The 21,062-nt window shown below is 68.8% G+C and overlaps 1 protein-coding gene across 9 annotated transcripts; it reads left to right on the top strand.

Annotated features, from left to right (window-relative positions):
- The first annotated feature begins 82 nt into the window (after window positions 1-82).
- On the top strand, window positions 83-20,577 carry PCNX3 (pecanex 3). 9 transcript variants are annotated; one of them, XM_070068495.1, is made up of 35 exons: window positions 83-1,107; window positions 1,397-1,584; window positions 1,796-1,895; window positions 2,010-2,049; window positions 2,136-2,231; window positions 2,396-3,523; window positions 4,225-4,345; window positions 4,429-4,604; window positions 4,880-4,970; window positions 5,348-5,483; window positions 6,566-6,687; window positions 7,543-7,696; window positions 7,991-8,023; window positions 8,402-8,573; window positions 8,659-8,769; window positions 9,012-9,103; window positions 9,254-9,363; window positions 9,467-9,572; window positions 9,676-9,768; window positions 9,911-10,061; window positions 10,934-11,078; window positions 11,341-11,518; window positions 12,333-12,441; window positions 12,557-12,686; window positions 12,935-12,993; window positions 13,086-13,301; window positions 13,804-14,057; window positions 17,478-17,708; window positions 17,870-17,973; window positions 18,199-18,346; window positions 18,433-18,663; window positions 18,813-19,087; window positions 19,344-19,474; window positions 19,549-19,850; window positions 19,924-20,577. In XM_070068495.1, the coding sequence occupies exons 1-35, from the start codon at window positions 955-957 to the stop codon at window positions 20,116-20,118; spliced, it is 6,081 nt and encodes a 2,026-aa protein (XP_069924596.1). In that variant the 5' UTR covers window positions 83-954; the 3' UTR covers window positions 20,119-20,577. The 9 variants fall into 9 exon arrangements, with proteins under 9 accessions (XP_069924596.1, XP_069924602.1, XP_051683906.2 ...); XM_070068501.1 differs by having other exon boundaries at window positions 6,527-6,687; XM_051827946.2 differs by having other exon boundaries at window positions 4,426-4,604.
- The last annotated feature ends 485 nt before the right edge of the window (window positions 20,578-21,062 follow it).

Below are 21,062 nucleotides of genomic sequence, written 5' to 3'. Positions count from 1 at the left end.
CGTTTCGACTACTTCTGCCTGTTCCGGAGAGTCGCGCTCTACACACCGGGTCTGAGCTCTGACCCGGAAGGGGAGGTGCTCATGACGTAGGGAGGTCTAGCACTGAAAGGGGCGTAGAGCTCGGGGAGCTGTGGCCCTGAGGCGTCCACGCCTCCTCTAACTCATTGGAAGATTTTTGCACCAATTACTTCGTCGCTGCCCAATGGCTACTCAAGTGTGCCTTTGGTTCCTCCCAGCGGTCTCCACCAGGTTGGCCGCGCCCGGCTGTACGCATGCGCCCAAGCGCTTCTCCGGCCCGTACTCGCCGGACCCGGACTGCGCACGCCCAAAGGGCACCTCCGCGTCCCCCCGCTGCGGCTGCCCTCTGCGCCTGCGCACTCCAGCCGGCAGATTTTTCCTTTTCCGGGTCCCCGCTGGGTTCATCCGGCGCATGCGCCACTGCAGGCTGGCGGCTCGCGGCTCCTTCTTCCGGCCTCCCCCTTGGGCCGGCACCGGCAGCGGCGAGGCGGGCACGGAGCCCCGAGCGGGTGACCTGCGACCCCGGAAGTGGACCTCAGGATCCCGGGGCTTTCCCCTGTCCGAAACCAAGGGACCGGCCGCCTGCACTCCGGGAGCGCCCGCCCCACGCCCACATCTGGATGCCGCCAACGGGTGCCCGGCCCGTGCCCGGCGCCTGCCTGCCGACTCGGCCCCTCGGAGTGGTTCTGGGCCAGGGGCGGAGGCCCGGACCCCGCCCCTGATGCGGCCCCACCCCTGCGCCCGGTCCTTGTCCCCTTGACGGCCCCGCCCCCTGCCCGCACCCTCGGCCCGCCGATCTCCCCTCCCCCGCTGGGGGAGGCCATGGCGTGAGCGCGAGGCCGGGCCCCCGGGCCCTCGGGCGCCAGGCGGGGCATGGGCCGGGGGCCGCCCCCATGAGGGTCCCGGGCGCGGGGCGCGCGCAGCAGCGGCGGGGCCATGGGGTCTCAGGTGTTGCAGATCCTGCGCCAGGGGGTGTGGGCCTCGCTCACCGGCGGCTGGTTCTTCGACCCGCACCAGAGCACCTTCTCCAACTGCTTCCACCTCTATGTCTGGATCTTCCTGCTCACTTTTCCCTTCTTGCTGTACATGGTGAGACGGCGGCCGGTCCCGGAGGGCGGGCAGCCTGGCGGGCTCTGCGGCCGGGCCCTGGGGCGCTGGGGGGCGGGGACCCAAGTGGCTGCAGAGTTTGAACGTGTGGAGCTGAGCCGAGTGTCTTCCTCTCCTGGGCTGGGTGACCTTGAGCCCCTCTGTTCGTGTTTTTCTGCTGTTAAGTGGGAGACAGAGCCCCCGTAGGGTCTCAGGCTGGCGCCTTGGCCGGCTGTGAGGGTGGTGGCAGGTGCACCCCGGGGGGCGGGACCTGACTCGCTGCCCCCTCCAGGTCCTGCCCCCCAGCCTGATAGTGGCCGGCGTGTACTGCCTGGTGGTGGCCGTCATCTTCGCCACCATCAAGACGGTGAATTATCGCCTGCACGCCATGTTCGACCAGGGCGAGATTGTGGAGAAGCGCAGCTCGACCGTGGGGGAGCCTGAGGAAGAACCGGCCCAGGGCGACGGCAACCCGCCTCGGTGGGTGGGGCCGAGAGCGTGCTGGGGGCTCCTGGTGCCTGTGCCTGAGCCTGGGGAGTGCCGGCCGCCTGGGTGGGTGTGAGTGGTTGCGCCGCGGCCAGCCCTGGGCTTGCGAGGAGCTGATCGGAGGGGAAGCAGGGATGAGGCTGCTGGGGGGTGACGTGGAAAGGTAGGGGTGGGGGGGTCAAAGCTCCCGCTCTTTCCCGCCCAGGGACCCTGGAGTGGAGATGACGGTGTTTCGGAAAGTGAGTTCCACGCCTCCCGTCCGCTGCAGTTCCCAGCATTCCGTGTTCGGCTTCAACCAGGTCTCGGTGAGTGATCGCAGCCCCTGGCTTGTCCCACCGCTCTCCCGGGAGGCGTCTGTGGCGTGGGCACGCGCCGAGCTCTCGCCCCGTGTGCTCCCTCGGGCCCCTCTGCCTGCTCAGGAGCTGCTGCCCCGGATGGAGGATGCTGGACCCCTCAGAGGTAGGCGGAGGCTGCGCAGGGCTGGGACCGGGTGGCGTGGCCCGGCTCCCAGGGTCCCGCTGAAGCAGCCGGCGCGCTGGTTGCAGACATCAAGGAGCTGGTGCGCGAGCAGGGCAGCAACAATGTGATCGTGACCTCGGCCGACAGAGCGATGCTGCAGCTGAGCTCCCAGGAGAGACTGCGTGAGTGGCCGGGGGTGGGAGACGCGGGCCTGGTCCAGTCGCCCCAGCCATGCTCCGTCTCAGGACATCCTGGGCTGGCTGTCGGGACGGGCGCAGGCCCAGACACCCGCTCAGCCCCCAGGCTCGGCAGGGTGCCTTCTTTCATTCTGTTTCCCTCCTGGCAGTTGGAGACCTTCCGCAGACACCCCCGGGCGCTGTCCCAGAGCCCTCGCTCCCCAGCACGGACTCTTCGGAGCGGTCCCCCCTGGCTGGAGATGGAGGCCCCTGGGGCGGGAGCAGCGTGGCCGACACCCCCATGAGCCCCCTGCTGAAAGGGAGCCTCAGCCAGGAGCTAAGCAAGAGCTTCCTGACCCTGACGCGGCCCGACCGGGCCTTGGTGAGGACCAGCAGCCGCCGGGAGCAGCGCCGGGGGGCCAGCGGCTACCAGCCCCTGGAGCGGCGCGGCTCCGGCGAGCCCACGCCGCAGAAAGCCGGCTCCTCGGACTCCTGCTTCAGCGGCACTGACCGGGAGACCCTGAGCAGCTTCAAGAGCGAGAAGACCAACTCCACCCACCTGGACAGCCCGCCCGGTGGGCAGGCCCCCGAGGGCAGCGACACGGACCCGCCCTCCGAGGCCGAGCTGCCGGCGTCACCGGACGCAGGGGTCCCCTCGGATGACACGCTGCGCTCCTTCGACACTGTCATCGGAACAGGGACGCCGCCGGGACCTGCTGAGCCGCTCCTGGTGGTGCGGCCCAAGGACTTGGCCCTGCTGCGGCCCAGCACGCGGCGGCCCCCCCTGCGAAGACACTCCCCGCCTGGCCGAGCCCCGCGCCGGCCCCTGCTCGAGGCTGGGAGCTTCTTTGAGGACGAAGACACCAGCGAGGGCAGTGAGCTGAGCCCGGCTTCCAGTCTGCGGTCACAGCGCCGCTACAGCACCGGCAGCTCCTCGTCTACCTCCTGCTATTCCCCCGAGAGCTCCCGGGGTGCAGCGGGGGGGCCCCGCAAGCGGCGGGCCCCTCCCGGGGCTGAGGAAGGGACCGCAGTGCCCCCCAAACGGCCCTATGGGACCCAGCGGACGCCCAGCACCGCCAGCGCCAAAACACACGCCCGCGTGCTGAGCATGGATGGCGCGGGGGGTGATGTGCTCAGGGCGCCCCTGGCTGGCTCCAAGGCTGAGCTGGAGTCTCAGGCAGGGGTGGAGCTGGCTGCCGGAGAGCCCGCCGTGCTGCCTGCCGAGGCCCGCAGGGGACCTGCTGCCAACCAGCCGGGCTGGCGAGGGGAACTGCAGGAGGAAGGTGCGGTGGGCGGAGGTGAGTGCTGCGCCGCGGCCTGGGGTTCGGGCAGCCGGAGGCGTGGGCTTGCACAGAGACCTGGCAGAGTGAGCCCGGCGTCTGTCTCAGGCCGCTGGGGCGCGCTGTCTGCCCAGCCTCTTAGCACCTGGCCCCGGGGCCGGGGTTGGCACCTGGGCCTCTGTTCCCTGAGGGCTCGCGTCGTCCTGGCCGCTGGTGGAGCAGGGCAGGTGCATGCTGTGTGTGGGTTTTTTTTCAATTTGAGAAGTGGGGCTACAGAGCGTGGGAGAGAGAGGTCTTCCCCCCGCTGGTTCACTCCCCAAATGGCCACAACAGCCGGAGTGGGCCAGTCTGAAGCCAGGAGCCAGGTGCTTCCTCCTGGTCTCCCACACGGGTGCAGCGGCCCAAGCACTTGGGCCATCCTCCACTGTTATCCCAGGCCATAGCAGAGAGCTGGATCAGAAGAGGAGCAGCCGGGACTAGAACCGGCGCCCATATAGGATGCCAGCGCTTCAGGCAGAGGCTTATCCCACTACGGCACAGCGCCGGCCCCTGTGGTTATTTCCAAATGAGGAAACAGAGGCACAAACGGCTAGGTGACTTGGCGGGCCCCAGAGCCGGTACCTGGTTGGACGAGACCTGACCGGTAGCTCGTGGCGGAGTCCTGCCCCCCACCCCGCCCCCAGCTCTGGAACTCGCCCTCGGGGGCCTCTCTCTGACAGCCCAGGAGAGCGGCCAGCGGGACCCGTCCAGCAGCGTGAGGCGGACCCAGGCCATCCGGAGGCGTCACAACGCAGGCAGCAACCCCACGCCCCCGGCCTCCGTCATGGGCTCGCCCCCCAGGTGAGCAGCCACCAGCTGGGCCGGGGGGCCGTGGGGAGCGGCCGGCCCTGGCTGGCGCTGACCGGGCCCCGCCTCCCCAGCAGCCTGCAGGAGGCTCAGCGGGGCCGGGCCGCCTCGCACTCGCGGGCGCTGACGCTGCCCTCGGCGCTGCACCTGGCCTCCTCGCTGCTGCTCCCCCGCGCCGGCGCCACCGTGCACGAGGCCTGCACCTTCGACGACACCTCCGAGGGCGCCGTGCACTACTTCTACGACGAGAGCGGTGAGCCCTTCCCCGAGCCAGGCCCGCTGCAGCTCCCACTCCCGCCACGGTGCTCGCCTGGCCTGCGCAAGCGCTGTACCCACGTCACCTGGTGCCGCCTTTGCCGTGTCGCTGAGGCACGGGTGTTCTCACCGCCCGCTCTGTGGAGTCCAGGGGAGCGGGTGTCTTTCCCTGTCCAGCGCTCTGGGCGCTGGGCTGCCCTCCCGGGGGACGCGCGTGAGGTTCTTGCTCCTTGGTGGCGCTGCTGCTCCCTCACCTGTACGTCCCTGCCCCAGGTGTGCGGCGTTCTTACACCTTTGGCCTGGCCGGAGGCGGCTATGAGAACCCTGTAGGGCAGCAGGGGGAGCAGGCAGCCAACGGAGCCTGGTGAGTCCAAGCTGGACCTGTCCCGGGTGGGCCGCCTTCTGGGACCCCCTGAGCCTGGGGTGTTCTCGCCTCTGTTGGGGTGGGGCGGGGGAGGACCGGGACCGGTGAAGCCCAGAGCTGCGCCGCAGGGAGCCCTGGCATTCCTGGCTCCGTGACACTTCCGTGCCGGAAGCTCCCAGATGTCTGGGGCTGACCTCCAGGGAGGCAGATGGGGGAGTGTGGCCTCGGTACCAATGTCGCCTGCCTCTTCTGGCTCTCGTGTCCTTTTGTCCTGGAGCCCTCGGGCTTAGGACAAGCTGCCCTGCCTGCCTGGGCTCGGCTCAACCCTGCCTGCTCCCGGACTCCCCTGAGGCCCTGCTGTCGTGGTGTTCCCACAGGGACCGTCACTCACATTCCTCCAGCTTCCACTCAGCCGATGTCCCAGAGGCCGCGGGGGCCCTCAACCTGCTGCAGCCGAGGCCTGTGGTCCTGCAGGGCATGCAGGTGCGCCGGGTGCCCCTGGAGATCCCGGAGGTGAGGAGCGGGGCGGGGCGGCGCGGGGAGGGGCGGCGCGGGGAGGGGTGTTGGTGGCGGGCGGGGCACTGACCCGGGCCCCCAGGAAGGAGCGGCCGTGTAGAGAGCAGCTCCGGGGCCTCCACTGCGTCTGCCCCGCAGCCGGGGGTCCGCCCGCCTGGAGAGGCCGTGTTCGCGGCTCCTCGTCCTGGAGAGGGTTTCCGTTAGCACCGCCTGTTACAGTTGCGGTTCAGTTGGCCAGACCCACCGAGCGCTGGCCCCTCTGCCGGCGCTCCCCACAAGTGACTGCCCGGCGGCCCCGTGCGTGTCCCGGTCTCAGCGTAGCTGTCGGCGGTGCTCCTGTCCCTGCTGAACCCATCCCGATGCAGCTGCTGCCATGCGGCCGGCCCGGGAATACCGGGATGCAAATACCGGAATACGGTGCAAAGCCCAGGCTCCTAGGGCTTGGGGGAAGCTCACGAACGCGTCCCTCACTCACCAGCACCGGCGGCCACAGACAGACTGAGCAGTGCAGAAGCCCCACCCCTTCTTCCCGAGTCACTTGTAACCGTCACAGCACCAGCAGCTGTGCCCTGCAGCTGGTGGCAACCCTGCCCCACTGTGTCCTCAGGCCAGGCCTGCGGCTGGGCCCCGGGAGGCTAGGTCGTTCACCCAGGCCTCACGGTGCCAGGGTGGCGCCCGGTGGTGTGATTTCCCTGTGACCCGCATGTGCTGCCTGCGTGGGCAGCCCGGGACTACAGCCCCTGGCAGCCCCTGGGGACCTGAGAGGTGCAGGCCAGTGTGCTGGGGGTGGGCTGCGACGGACCACATGGGGCGGTGGGGCTGATGGCCGGGCTGTGGGGACCGCAGCCCCTGGCAGCCCCTGGGGACCTGAGAGGTGCAGGCCTGTGTGCTGGGGGGGGGGGCTGCGACGGACCACATGGGGCAGTGGGGCTGATGGCTGGGCTGTGGGGACTGCAGCCCTTGGCAGCCCCTGGGGACCTGAGAGGTGCAGGCTGGTGTGCTGGGCGGTGGGGCTGATGGCCGGGCTGTGGGGACCGCAGTTTGACCTGCTGGACCAGGACTCCCTGCACGAATCCCAGGAGCAGACGCTGATGGAGGAGGCCGCGCCCCGCGCCCAGCCCAGCTACAAGTACTGGCTTCTCCCCGGCCGCTGGACCTCTGTGCGCTATGAGCGGCTCGCCCTGCTGGCCCTGCTGGACCGGTGAGTGCCCTTCCGCCTTGCCCTGGGGTGCCCGCCGGGCAGTCGCCAGACCCTGGCCTCCCAGCTTTTGTGCACCTGTGGAAGCAGTCATGGCGTCAGAAGCTGCTGGGAGGCTGAGGGGTGGGGGTCGTATCTGGCATAGTGGGGGTGCTGGGGCAGGCTGCAGTGGGGTGGGGGTCATATCTGTGGCAGAGTGTGGGGAGGGGGGGCTGGGGCAGGCTGCAGTGGGGTGGGGGCTGTATCTGCAGCACAGTGTGGGGAGGGGGGCTGGGGCAGGCTGCAGTGGGGTGGGGGCCGTATCTACAGTAATCTCTACTCTCCCAAGTCCTGCTTGCAGCAGAAGCCGCTGGCTCGCTTGGCTTTATTTGCCTCTGTGTCAGGTTTGGTTGGGAATTGAATGCTGCGTTCCTCACTTCCCACTTCTGAGGGGACGCTGAGGCCGGGAAAGTCAGGTGACTTGTTCCCTGCAGCAGACTGGAGCCTGGGACCACATCCGGGCTCTCTGTCCGTTTGGGTCTCGCCTAGCGCTGAGACTGGGTGCCGGCGGGGTGCTGCTGTGCACACGGGTAGCTTGCCTGCGGTGTGCACGATGATGCAGCCACCTGCACGGCTGCTTGTCAGCCTGGACGGGAGGTGGGCGGGCCCCGGGACCGAGGGCCTCTGGGGGGCAGAGGCTGGGATGCGGAGAGTGACAGGTCGGGTTCCTGGAGCAGGCGCCACCCAGCCTCCCGTGAGGTCACAGGTTTGGGTCTCCAGAGGAGGGGCTGGCACAGAGGCCTGGAGGTGAGCCTGTCCCCCACGCCCCTCAGAAGGGTGAGGCCGGAGGGCCGCGCCCTGACTCGGCGGTCTCTGCAGGACGCGGGGGGTGATGGAGAACGTCTTCGGCGTGGGCCTGAGCAGCCTGGTCGCTTTCCTGGGCTACCTGCTGCTGCTCAAGGGCTTCTTCACCGACATCTGGGTCTTCCAGTTCTGCCTGGTCATCGCCTCCTGCCAGTACTCCCTGCTGAAGGTCAGGCTGCTTCCGTGTCGCCCCCCCAGCCCCAGCGTCCCCCAGCCGTACCCCTCCCACCACCGTTGGGAGGGGAGCGAGCTAGAAAGCAGATCAGGTGCTGCTGGTCCCCTTAGCATTGCCTCTGCCCGCGGTGGCGTGCTGTGTGCAGTCACCAAGTCCCCGGAGTGAGGACAGGTCAGGGCCCTGCCCCAGTCTCCCAGGACTGCGCCATGGTGGAGCTGAGCAGGTCCAGGGCCTCTGACCCTCTGGCGGCACCAGCTCTCGTTGCCAACGTAGCCCCGTCTCTCGTAGAGCGTCCAGCCCGATGCGGCATCTCCCATGCACGTGAGTACCTGTGGAGCAGCGCCTCTTGTCAGGGGGCCCTGGGAGGGGCTGAGGCCGGGGGGGGGGGGCAGGTTTCCCTCGCTTCCCCACCCCCACCCCCCTACTCTGGCAGGCTCTCTAGCTTGGCCCCAGGGCCAGACCTGGGTGCGTGGATGTGTGCCGTGCCTGGCGGGTGGTCTGCGGAGGGCCTGGCTCCTCACAGCCGCCTCCCCAGGGCCAGACCTGGGTGCGTGGACGTGTGCGGTGCCTGGCGGGTGGTCCGCGGGGGGCCTGGCTCCTCACGGCCGCCTCCCCAGGGCCAGACCTGGGTGCGTGGACGTGTGCGGTGCCTGGCGGGTGGTCCGCGGGGCGCCTGGCTCCTCACGGCCGCCTCCCCAGGGCCACAACTGGGTGATCGCGTACAGCCGGCCGGTCTACTTCTGCATCTGCTGCCTGCTCATCTGGCTGCTGGACGCCCTGGGCGCGGCCCAGCCCTTCCCGCCCGTGTCCCTGTACGGCCTCACGCTCTTCTCTGCCTCCTTCTTCTTCTGCGCACGCGACGTGGCCACTGGTGAGGCTCGCGCAGCGGGGAGGCGGCCGCGGGCGGGGGCTGCGGGGCCGGCGGGCTGACCGGGCCTTCGTCTCCTCCCTGCCAGTGTTCACCCTGTGCTTCCCGTTCGTTTTCCTCCTGGGCCTCCTGCCCCAGGTCAACACCTGCCTCATGTACCTGCTGGAGCAGATAGACATGCATGGCTTCGGGGGCACAGGTGCGCGGGCCCGGGGGGTCTTGGACTGCCCCGCGGTCCTTGCCGGGCCCCCTCCCGGGCAGGTGGCTAAACCAGAGGATGCTGGGAGCTCTGAGGTCCTCGCAGGGCTGGGTGGGGGACCAGAGGCAGCAGCAGGCGGGGTGGTGTCCCGGGAGGCCCACCTCGGGTCGGGGCAGCAGGGCAGGCGTTAGGTGGGATCCAGCCGGAGGAGCTGGGTCTCACCTGCCCTGCCCACCGCGCAGCCGCCACGAGCCCCCTCACCGCAGTGTTCAGCCTCACCCGCAGCCTGCTCGCCGCCGCCCTGCTCTATGGCTTCTGTCTCGGGGCCATCAAGGTAGGGGAGGCTGGGGGCAGGGGCGTGCTGAGGTTGGGAGCGGCTGGGACAGGGCTGTGGATTGGGCCCGGCAGTGGCTTCTCAGACGGGGGCCCCTGCAGCCCCTACACGCGCCCTCGCCTTCCCTGACCAGCGCGGCTCTCTCCCCAGTCCCCGTGGCCGGAGCAGCACGTCCCTGTCCTCTTCTCCGTCTTCTGTGGCCTGCTGGTGGCGCTGTCCTACCACCTGAGCCGGCAGAGCAGCGACCCCACCGTGCTCTGGTGGGTGCTGCGTGTCCGCGTGTGGCGAGGGTGCTGGGCCCGCGGGTCTGCACGTTCCCGGCGCCCACTGACCCGTCTTCTCCCGACTCCTGCTCGCCCGCAGGTCTCTGATCCGGAGCAAGGTCTTCCCGGAGCTGGAGGAGCGCAGCCTGGAGACAGCCCGAGCCGAGCCCCCGGACCCGCTGCCAGACAAGATGCGCCAGTCGGTGGTACGAGGCGGGACCAGGAGGCCGCGGGGCCGTGGCTGGGAGGTGGCAGCAGGTGCGGGGTCCTGGGTGGCTGTGGGCAGCCACGCTGCTCTCTGACCTGCAGCGGGAGGTCCTGCACTCCGACCTGGTGATGTGTGTGCTGATCGCCGTGCTTACCTTCGCCATCAGTGCCAGCACCGTCTTCATCGCGCTGAAGGTGCGTGTGGTCCAGCCGGGTCCTTGCCCTTGGTCTTGGCAGCCCAGGGGCCCCGGGCAGCTTCTTCCCAGCCTGGGCCAGGTGGTCCCCGCGGCCCCTGGGCCTGTGCGCCTGGCCTGAGCCCCGCCCCTCCGTCTTGCAGTCAGTGCTGGCTTTCGTGTTGTACGCGCTGGCCGGGGCCGTGGGCTTCTTCACCCACTACCTGCTGCCGCAGCTCCGCAAGCAGCTGCCCTGGTTCTGCCTCTCTCAGCCCGTGCTCAAGCCGCTGGAGTACAGCCAGTACGAAGTGCGTGGTGAGTGCACCCTCCTGCCCTGCTGGCCTGGCCGGGCCTGGGCATCGGCTCTGGCTGGAGCTGCTGCCTGGTGGGAGCTGTAGCTCTCGAGCCTGAGCTGCCAGCAGGGGGCAGCCTCTGCCCATGCCACCCTCTGTGTGCTGACCCTGGTCTGCCCTGCTGCTGTCCCTTCCCTGTCCTGTCTCTGCCCACTCTCATCGTGCCTGGCTCAGGCCTTCCGTGCCCCCCCCTTGCCTGCGCCAGCCCTCTCCTGCCGTCTTGGCACTGGAAGTGGAGGTCCAGAGCCCTGCGGGAGCCTCTTGTCCAGGGGGCACGCTGCGTGCTGTGGGGGGAGCTGCCTGCTGTGGGTTTTCGCTGAGCTGTGTAGTGCTGTCAGAAAAGCTCCGGCCCGTGTTTAAACACTGTGCTTTGTCCTGTGGAGGTCACGGTCCTTATTTCTGTAAGCAGTGGGAGGTTGTCCTGTGGAGGTCACGGTCCTTATTTCTGTAAGCAGTGGGAGGTTGTCCTGTGGAGGTCACGGTCCTTATTTCTGTAAGCAGCGGGAGAGGGAGATTTTTGCCCCCCACCCCAGGTCAGCATCCCCGTGTGTCTGGGGTTAGCTCCCACCAGGGGGATGCCCCTCAGAAAGGCCTGCAGCCCGCGATCCCAGGCAGCGTGGCCCTTGCTGCCCCTCACGGGCATCGAGTTCCCTGTCAGCCGTGTTTCCGCAGACAGCAGAACAGGGCGGGCGGTCTGCCCTGGCCCCCGCCGTGTCCTGCCACCTCCCAGCCCCACCCCACCCTGCCCCAAGTCTCTAGGAGCCAGCACAGCCCCTGGCTTGCCCGCCCTTGGGGAGGGCCAGGGCCGGCCGGCAGCTCCGCCTCTCGTGGCAGGTGCCGCCCAGGTGATGTGGTTCGAGAAGCTGTACGCCGGCCTGCAGTGCGTGGAGAAGTACCTCATCTACCCTGCCGTGGTGCTGCACGCCCTTACGGTGGACGCCCACACTGTCGTCAGCCACCCAGACAAGTTCTGCCTGCAGTGAGGACCCCCCACATCCCGTCCCCTCCCTTCCCACTTGATGTAGGGGAAACCGAGGCCCATAGGGAAATAGACACTGTCCATTGAAGCGCCTGCCCTTTTGAAAGCCGATGTGCCCCCCTTCACCGCCCGTAGGGGGCAGACTGAGGGTCGCTGGCCCAGCAGAGCTGAGGCCTGGGGTTGCACTCAGGCCAGGGTAGGAGAGGGATGACCGAGGTCACCTGTACCCACCCAGCGCCTGCTGTCTGCCCGTCATCCACAGCTGCCGGGCGCTGCTGATGACCGTGGCTGGGCTGAAGCTGCTGCGCTCGGCCTTCTGCTGCCCGCCCCAGCAGTACCTGACCTTGGCCTTCACTGTGCTGCTCTTCCACTTCGACTACCCACGCCTCTCCCAGGGCTTTCTGCTCGACTACTTCCTCATGTCCCTGCTGTGCAGCAAGGTGAGCGGTGACTGGCCCAGGCGCCCGGCTGCCAAGCCGTCTGCTTGGCTGGGGGAGGCTTAGCCCAGGCCGAGCCCTGGCCCCGCTGCCCCGGGCCAGCCCTGCTGTCGGCCTCCTCCCGCTCTCTAGACAGGACCGAGGCTTAGACAGGAGGCGTGAGTTGCCTTGGTCCTCCCGAGAGTGAGTTGGCCAGGCCTCGACCCCGGGTCTGTCTGATCCCCCGACTGCCACCCTCGGAAGCAGTTAGGACAGTCGGGACCCACCGTTCTCCGGGACCTGACCCCTGGGCTCTGTCCTCCGCCAGCGCAGCCCTGGAGAGCTGTTCAGAGCTGTTTCAGGAGGCACAGGGCCCGAGTGTGCACATGCCCTTCCCGGTGGTTCCTGCTCAGGGCGGCTCGCAGTGGTGCCGGGGGCGCCACGCAGGCTGCTCCAGCGTGGCAGGTGTCCATGGCACAGGCCACACGAGTTACCCTCTCCCGTCTTCCTGACCCTGGGCTTCCCCATCTGTGCCATGGGCCAGCAGGAAGAAGCTCCCAGGATCACTGTGTGAACTGAATGGCTAGTGCCCCCCAGAGCTGTTCAGGGTTGTATTGGTGTCAGGTGCCTGGAGCCAAGTTCAAAGAGAAAGGGCTGGGAGTGGCCTTGAGCTTGGTCCCACGTGGCCTGAATGAAGCCTGGGGGCTGTGCAGACGCCACCTCCGCGGTGACCCCGTGTGTGACTGTGTGACCCCGTGTGTGACTGTGTGACCCTGAGTGTGACTGTGTGACCCCGTGTGTGACCCGTGTGTCTCTCACCTCGGGCCGACTCCGCCAGCTCTGGGACCTGCTGTACAAGCTGCGGTTCGTGCTCACCTACATCGCCCCCTGGCAGATCACCTGGGGCTCGGCCTTCCACGCCTTCGCCCAGCCCTTTGCTGTGCCACGTATCCGGCTGCCGCCTGCGGTCTGGCTGGGGAGTGCGAGGAGGGCTGTGGCCGGGGCGGGGGGCGGGGGGCGGGAGGGCCCTGGGCTGCCGCCGCCTCCTTGACTCGCGCGCAGACTCGGCCATGCTGTTCGTGCAGGCCCTGCTCTCGGGGCTCTTCTCCACGCCGCTCAACCCCCTGCTGGGCAGCGCCGTCTTCATCATGTCCTACGCCAGGCCTCTCAAGTTCTGGGAGCGGGACTACAAGTGAGGCCCGCGGAGCCCGCAGCGGGGAGGGCGGGGCGGGGCTGGGCTGTGGGGCGCCCGTCCCTGAACTTGTGCTTCCTCGTCGGTGTGCTGGGGCCGTTGTGGATACGTGATCTCGGCGCTCAGGAGTGGGCCTCGAGGGACCCTGCTGGGCAGGGCCGGGGCCCAGCGGGCTCGCTGCGGGGCGGTGGACGTTGGTGGACGTTGTCACCTGCGTGGTCAGCGACTGTCGTTCTCTCCCGGAGCAGCACTAAGCGCGTGGATCATTCCAACACCCGCCTCGTCACCCAGCTGGACCGGAACCCCGGTGGGTCCCCGCCCAGCGTGCTGGGGGCCGGTCCTCCCCAGGGCGGGAGCTTGCTCCCTCGTCACCCGGTCCCTTGTCTGCCGCGTCCCCAGGCGCTGACGACAACAACCTCAACTCCATCTTCTACGAGCACTTGACGCGCTCTCTGCAGCACACGCTGTGCGGGGACCTGGTGCTGGGCCGCTGGGGCAACTACGGCCCCGGCGACTGCTTCGTCCTGGCCTCCGACTACCTCAACGCCCTCGTGCACCTCATCGAGGTTGGCAATGGCCTGGTCACCTTCCAGCTGCGTGGCCTTGAGTTCCGGGGTGAGCTGCGGGGCCGGGACTGGGAGGGGGCAGGCGTGGCCCCGAGACGGTGCCGGGAGGCTGGTGCTCAGTCCCGCTCTGCCCTGTCCCCTCCCTGACCCTGGGTCCCGAGTGGCTGCACGGCACTGTGGGGAGCTGGGGCCCGGAGCTCTGGGTTCTCCTGCCAGGCCCTCCTGGCTCCTCTGGTGTCAGGCGAGGCCGTGATCAGGCGCGGCGGGACCCCCAGTGAGGCAGCCTCCCCCGTCGGACGCCAGCTTCAGAAGAGGCCCCCGGGTGCGAGGGCTGGGGGCTCGAGCAGATCCCTGCCCTGTGCATTTCAGCCGGACCCCGGTGCCCTCCACCCTGCCCTGGTGTGGCTGCGGGAAGTCAGGAGAAAGGGGACACGCGGAGTCCTGCGGGGGAGGAGGGGGCAGCCGGCCTCAGGCGCCGTGCTGGGTGCTGGGTGCTGGCAGGGGGCAGCAGGGCTGTCCTCGCGGCCGCTGCCAGGGTGTCCCTCCCACAGGCACCTACTGCCAGCAGCGGGAGGTGGAGGCCATCACCGAGGGGGTGGAGGAGGACGAGGGCTGCTGCTGCTGCGAGCCTGGCCACCTGCCGCGCGTGCTGTCCTTCAACGCCGCCTTCGGGCAGCGCTGGCTGGCCTGGGAGGTGACGGCCAGCAAGTACGTGCTGGAGGGCTACAGCATCAGCGACAACAACGCCGCCTCCATGCTGCAGGTCTTTGACCTCCGCAAGATCCTCATCACCTACTACGTGAAGGTACGGCAGGCGGCGGGCCGGCCTGAGCGCACCGGCCGCAGCCTGCCCCGCCTGTCTTCCGGGGCTCGGGCATGCACGGGCCTCAGCGAAGCACCCTCCAAGTGCCACTTGCGACCGCAGGCCCCGGAGGCCTGGTGTGGCTCGGGGGATCGGGTACTCGGTCCAGGCGCTCGCTCCTCCTGGAGGCCTGCTTGGCAGTGTGCGCGGGGCAGGTGCACAGCACGAGCGTGGATTCTCACTGGGCTGCCACTCCCAGGAGGGCGTTTGCTGAGGCCAGCCTTGGAGGCCACCCACCCCCACCCCACCCGGCAGACACTGCTAGCAGCATTCTCGCACGGTGATGGCAGGTGCAGCCACGGGGCAGGGGTGCTTACCACGGGCCGAGCTCTGGCTGGGAGGTTCACACCCCTCCGAGGGGAGCCTCAGGTCTCCCAGCATGGGAGTGAAGTGGTGGGCCTGGGGGCGCCAAGCCAGGCCCGCGGGTCTTGAGATGTGCTGGGACAGCGGGGGTTGAGGAAGCACAGTGTGGCCTGCGGAAGGGCTCGGGGCAGTGGCCTGGAACGTCACCCCTGCTGTGCCATACTCTCCCTGGAGGAGTGCAGGCGCTCTGGTTCTGTGAGTGCCGTGGGCATCGGGGGGGTGATGGTCACAGCCCAGGACCCCCTGTGTCCTTTCAGGCAGTGGGCTGCTCACCTCAGGTTCCCTCTGGCGAGTCCCAAGCAGCCCCAGCTACGCCTTGCTCCCTCGAAGGTCTCAGCTGTGTCACACGTCAGAGGAGCTGTGGTTTCCGTCACTGTCCCCCAGGAGTCCTGCAGGAGGGAGAGCGGCCCATGGTGGCCCTCACCAGGAACGAGGCTGTGGTCTAGGGATGTGGTGCTGACCCATCTGAGGGCGGCGACCTTGCCCAGGTTACTGCTGCCTCCTGCGAGTCTGCTCAGGCCTTGGGTGGCTTCCGGTGCCTCAGGCACCCACCGGGGTTATTCCCTTGGGGAGGCCAACTTGCCACCGCTTTGGCTGCCTCAGAGGCTGGACAGAATCAGCCAGCTGGCGGTGCCCGGGGGCCTGGGCAGGCTCTGCAGACCTGGGGATGGGTCAGGGCTGCGGGGGCAGGGCCTGGGCCAGTGTAGGGGCACGTCCTCGCCAGCCTTCGAGGTAGGCCAGGCCCGGCCGCGCTCTGCAGCATTGGCCCTGGGAGTCGGGAGTGCAGTCCAGCCCTGTGGCCTGAGATTGGCCCTACATCCAGCTGCAGCCGGGCCCGGCCTGGGGCTCCTCCCAGCTCTCCCCAGCCGTACCCTTGAGTGGTTTCGGAGGAGGCGGGGCCAGCGAGGAATCTCTGGCTCAGACACGCCCCTGCTTCTGGCCAGGCGCTGACCGCGAGGTCGGAGCTGCTCCGTGGCTTGGGCTCGCAGGCTGGCACCATTACCGGTGCTGGACCTGGGTCTCCCTTTCCTCCTGACAGCCACTGCGAGGGTTGTGTCACAGAGCACAGTGGTGGTGGCGAAAGTGAACCCTTGGCAAGCGGCCAGTTTCCAAATGTGCCGTTCCTGAGTGTCCTGGGGCTGTGGTGGAGCCCGGCCTGCAGAGCCGCTCCCCGGGCGGGGGGGCCGGAAGCCGAAGCTGCCCCCAGCCTTGCTGCACCGCTCACCCCATGAGGTTTGGCAAGGGGGTGGCAGGCTGGCGCTGCAGAGCCCCTGTCCCTGGGCGCTGTCTGCAGCCCGTGACCTTCCTAGCTTGTTCCCAGTCATCTTGCCGACTCGGCCTCCCCGCGCCGTGCCCTGCTGGACACCTGCTGCCTGGTGCCCTCTGTTTACGGCCAGCTGCGGCGCCCTCCCACCCATCCCCAGGCAAAGCGCCAGTCCCATCTGCTCCGTCTCGGGTTGGCACACAGATTCCCCACCACCACATTGGCCGCCAGTTCCCAGCCTGCACTGCCATGCCCCTGCTGGGCCAGCCCTGGCCCTCCCGAGGCTGTGTCCACTGTGCTGGAAACCAGCAGGGCCTGTTCAGGGGCCCGGGGGCTAGCGTGGCACAGCCAGTGAAGCTGCCGCCCGCGGAGCTGTGTCCTTTGAGCCCCAGCTACTCTGCTTCTGGCCCGGCTTAAGGCAGCGGAGGATGGCCCAAGGCTCCGACTGCTTCTACCCTTGGGGGAGACCTGGATGGAGTTCCTGGATTCTCCTTTTTTTTTTAAAACTTGGAAGTCAGAGCAACACAGAAAGAGAAGGAGGGGCACAGAGAGAGAGAGAGAGAGGTCTTCCATCCACTGGTTCACTCCCCAATTGGCTGCAACGGCCGGAGCTGCGCAGATCCGGAGCCAGGAGCCAGGAGCCTCCTCCAGGTCTCCCACGCGGGTGCAGGGGCCCAAGCACTTGGGCCATCCTCCACTGCTTTCCCAGAACATAGCAGAGAGCTGGATCGAAGTGGGGCAGCCGGGACTCGAACCGGTGCCCATATGGGATGCTGGCACTGCAGGCGGTGGCTTTACCTGCAGCGCCACAGCGCCGCCCCCAAGTTCCTCGATGCTTGCTTCGGCCTGTCCTAGTCCTGACTTGTGGGCCATCTGGGGAGTGAACTAGGAGATGAAAGATCCGTCTTCCCCTCCAACTGTGCTTTTCAAGTAAATAAATAAATCTTTTAAAGCGTAATGACAGTGAGGGGGCCAGGAGCCACTAGCCGGGGGCACAGCAGTGGTGCTCTGTTTTCTGAGGGGGACCTTAGGACTCCTGCGCTTCAGCTGCCTGACGAGCCCTGGGCCCCGGCCCGTAGGCCTCTGGGCCTGCTGCGCCGGCCTGACTTCCGCCTGGCTGAGTGGACGCAGAGTTACAGGGCAGGGGTGGGTGCAGAGACAGAGGTGGTCTCGCCACTGTTCACTCCCAAGTGGCCACAACGGCCGGAGCTGCACCAGTCTGCAGCCAGGAGCTTCCTCCGGGTCTCCCACATGAGCCCAGGGGCCCAAGCACTTGGGTCATCTCCCACTGCTTTGCTAGGCGCGTCAGGGAGCTGGATCGGAAGTGGAGCAGCCGGGAAGGGAACCAGCACCCATTTGGGATGCGGTGCCGCAGGCAGTGGTTGATGCGCCCCGCCACAGTGCTGGCCCCCGCAGCCTGACTCCTGTATCCCACAGCGTCACGGGGGCTCGTATTCCTGTCCAGGCCACCCTGCCACATGCCATCAGGCAAGCTGGCATCCGCCTGAGCCTCAGTTTCCCTTACAGACAGGGCAGAGTGTGGGGCTGGCGCCAGGAGCCAGGCACACGCTGCCTGGGAGCCCCTGTCCCGGCGATGGCCTCTCCTTCCCGGCCTAGGCGAGGGGCCGAGGTGGGCCGGAGGAGGTGGGTGTTTAGCTCGGTGTGGGGAGAAGCCTCTGGCACTGAGGCTGTCTCCGGGGGCGGGGCGTCCCCACCCTGTCCCACCCCCTCTGCAGAGCATCATCTACTACGTGAGCCGTTCCCCGAAGCTGGAGTCCTGGCTGAGCCACGAGGGCATCGCCACCGCCCTGCGGCCTGTGCGGGCCCCCGGCTACGCTGACTCGGACCCCACCTTCTCGCTGAGTGTGGACGAGGACTACGACCTCCGGCTTTCTGGTCTCTCGCTGCCCTCCTTCTGCGCCGTGCACCTCGAGTGGATCCAGTACTGCGCCTCCCGGCGTGGCCAGGTTGGGGCGCCACCACCCTGGGGCTCTGGGAACCAGGGCTCGCCCACGTCTCTGCTCTGAGCACCCCCCCCCCCAGGCCTGGGCCCCGGGCTGCCGGCCCCCACCCACCTGTTTTGTCCCAGGTCTGAGCTGAGCTCTGGGGATGGGGGTCTCTCTCACAGCCTGTGGAGCAGGATTGGAACTCACCGCTGGTGACGCTGTGTTTCGGCCTGTGCGTGCTGGGCCGCCGGGCCCTGGGGACCGCCTCTCACAGCATGTCGGCCAGGTGAGTGTGGTGGGTGCAGCTGGGCCTCTTACGCCACACTCTTCTCCCTGTAGCCCCTCTGCGTGGGCGGGGCGCCTTCCGGTCCCCAGGCTCTGTGAGGCTCGTGGGCAGACGCCCCGCACGACGGGGAAACCGGGCAGGGGTTTCAGCTCGGGTCACGGCAGCCTGAGGCCCCGGCTCCTCCCCGCCCCCATGCCCACCTCCCGGCTCCTCCTTCCCCGCCAGCCTGGAGCCCTTCTTGTACGGGCTGCACGCCCTGTTCAAGGGGGACTTCCGCATCACCTCCCCGCGGGACGAGTGGGTCTTCGCCGACATGGACCTGCTGCACCGCGTGGTGGCGCCTGGGGTCCGCATGGCCCTGAAGCTTCACCAGGTGGGGAGGGTGTGCCGGTGGGCGGGCAGGAGGGCGATGCGGCCTCTCCCCAGGGCAGGGCCCCTGACCGGCCCTCCGCGCTGCAGGACCACTTCACGTCCCCTGACGAGTACGAGGAGCCGGCGGCACTGTACGACGCCATTGCGGCCAACGAGGAGCGGCTGGTCATCTCGCACGAGGGCGACCCGGCCTGGCGCAGCGCCATCCTCAGCAACACGCCCTCGCTGCTGGCCCTGCGCCATGTCCTGGACGACGCCTCGGACGAGTACAAGATCATCATGCTCAACCGGCGCCATCTCAGCTTCCGCGTCATCAAGGTGGGGACGGCCCCCGGCCCTGACCCCCAGCCCCGCCGCTGACCCACCCCACCCCGATCCGCCCCGCCCGGCCCCGCCCCGCTCTGCGCTGCCCCGCCCGGCCCCGGCCCCGCCCCGCCGCTGACCCCGCCCCGCGCGGCCGCCCGCAGGTGAACCGGGAGTGCGTGCGTGGCCTGTGGGCCGGGCAGCAGCAGGAGCTGGTGTTTCTGCGCAACCGGAACCCCGAGCGCGGCAGCATCCAGAACGCCAAGCAGGCGCTGCGCAACATGATCAACTCCTCCTGCGACCAGCCGCTCGGCTACCCCATCTACGTGTCGCCGCTCACCACCTCGCTGGCCGGCAGCCACCCGCAGCTGCGCGCGCTGTGGGGCGGGCCCGTCAGCCTGGGCACCGTCGCCCGCTGGCTCCTGCACAGCTGGGAGAGGTGAGCCCTGACCCCCGCCCGCGCCCCCCTGGAGCGTGGCCAGGAAGTGCCCCCGCACCCCCCGCAGGTGTCGCCTCCCCCGCCGGCTGCAGCGCAGTCAGGGTGCCCCCCCCCCCCGCCTGGCTGTGGAATCTGATCAGGGAGGGCGACGCCGGGGCCCGGGGCCGTCCCGGGGCTGTCCCGGGCTGGGACCTGTGCTCGTGCGGCCCCTGCCTCAGCCCTGTCGCCTCGACCCCCTCCGCCCCTCCCCCCACAGGCTTCACAAGGGCTGCGGCGCCGGCTGCAACAGCGGCGGCAACGTGGATGAGGCAGACTGCGGTGGGGGCGGCCTGACCTCGCTCAGCAGTAACCCCCCCTTGGCACAGCCCACGCCCGAGAACGCAGCAGGTGAGCAGCGGGCGGGCTGGCCCCGCGGTGGCGAGGGCGCCGGCTGAAGCGTCTGCTCTTATCTGCCCCCACAGGCAGCGGTGACCAGCCCCTCCCACCGGGCCCTGGCTGGGGGCCACAGCCACCCCTGAGCTCTGGCTCCGGGGATGGGCGGCCCCCCCCCTCGCTGCAGTGGCCTCCCCCTCGGCTCCCTGGACCGCCCCCCGCCTCGCCTGCCCCTGCTGAGGGTCCCCGACCCTCACGGCCCCCTGGCCCTGGGCTCCTCAGTTCCGAGGGACCCAGTGGGAAGTGGAGCCTTGGGGGTCGGAAGGGGCTGGGAGGATCCGATGGGGAGCCAGCCTCAGGGAGCCCCAAAGGAGGCACCCCCAAATCTCAGGTAAGGGGCCTACGGGAGGGCCGGGTCCTGGGGGCTCGGGCGCTCGCCCACCTGCCTGTCTGCTCTCCCCCAGGCGCCTCTGGACCTCAGCCTCAGCCCGGACGCCTGCGCCGAGGCCTCGCCCCCCAGAGCAGCCCAGGACACCCCTTGCTTGGACAGCGGTGTCGCTGAGAGCGGCACGCCCGCCGGGGCCCCGGCGGACTGGCCAGCCCCTGCCAAGGAGCGCGAGAGCCCGGCCGCCCAGCCCTTGTTGGAGCACCAGTACTGAGCGGCCGGCGCCCACCGGACCCTGTCCCTGACTCGGACCCAACCCTCTGCAGCCTCTGGCCCTCTCTGCTGGACCACAGAACGGAGTGGCCTGGGCTCCCCCGTCTGAACCCTGACCTCTGGCTGTGTCAGCCAGAGTCCTAGAACTGACGGCCAGGACTGTGACCCCTGACCTCATCCCTAGTCCTTGGCCTGGGCTCCCCAATGTGAGGGGGTCGGCCTCCCAGCCAGGGCCTGGAGCCAAACCCGTGGGGCTGGTCCCACGTTGAGCCCCTGTGGACCGACTCAGCCCCTGGGCCTGCGCTGTCCGTGGGGCGGTCCTCGTGGCCAGGACCTGGGGCCGGACATGTGGCAAGGGTGGTTTCTTTCTTTTTTTTTTTTTTTTTTTTGGTCATTTTTTTTTCCTTTTTTTTCCCGTGCTTTGGAGACACCAGAATTAATAACACTATTTTTGATTTTGGTCGGCAGTTTCTTCTTCCGGTGGGGAATGGTGGGTACGAGGTGGAGGAGGTGGCCGGCTGACGGGGTGAGGGGCGGGCAGGGTCAGGCAGGTGGGGCCGAGGCGGGCCTGGGTCCCCTTCTCAAGCCTTGGTCTGGAGGTCTTGCGTCAGCTTCCCGCCTCCAGACGCCCACACTTCCTGCTCCTGGGCTCCTACGGCTGTCAGCCTCGACCTCGGCCGAAGCCCTTCCCGGGAGCCCGGGTGATAGGAGCCGTAGGGCGCTGGCAGCACCCGTATACGGTGCTTTAGGAAGAAACGAGGCAGCGAGCGCCCGGAGGCACCTGCTGTCCGTGTGCCCGGGGCTCTGCGCTCGGGGTCCTGGGGCACTTGTTGCCGTTTCTCAGCGAGGACACAGGCCAAGGCCGAGGGTGGCAGAGGCCCCCCAGCACCCCCCGGGCCGGGCTTCGGACACCGCGTGGCGCTGACCACCCCTGGGCCTGGATTC

The sequence above is a fragment of the Oryctolagus cuniculus genome, chromosome 1 (genome assembly GCF_964237555.1).
Source record: "Oryctolagus cuniculus chromosome 1, mOryCun1.1, whole genome shotgun sequence".
NCBI classification, from domain to species: Eukaryota; Metazoa; Chordata; class Mammalia; order Lagomorpha; family Leporidae; genus Oryctolagus; species Oryctolagus cuniculus.
The sequence above is the reverse complement of the archived record's forward strand: the minus strand, read 5'-3'. Positions and strand labels throughout refer to the sequence as shown.

What these genes read in the sequence shown, in the direction of transcription:
- PCNX3 (XM_051827942.2), top strand. Translation starts at nt 955, where the DNA reads ATGGGGTCTCAGGTGTTGCAGATCCTGCGCCAGGGGGTGTGGGCCTCG. An exon ending in GTCATGGGCTCGCCCCCCAG is followed by an intron (nt 4,346 to 4,425) that starts GTGAGCAGCCAC and finishes CCGCCTCCCCAG; the next exon opens with CAGCCTGCAGGAGGCTCAGC. An exon ending in GCGCCTCCCGGCGTGGCCAG is followed by an intron (nt 17,709 to 17,869) that starts GTTGGGGCGCCA and finishes TCTCTCTCACAG; the next exon opens with CCTGTGGAGCAGGATTGGAA.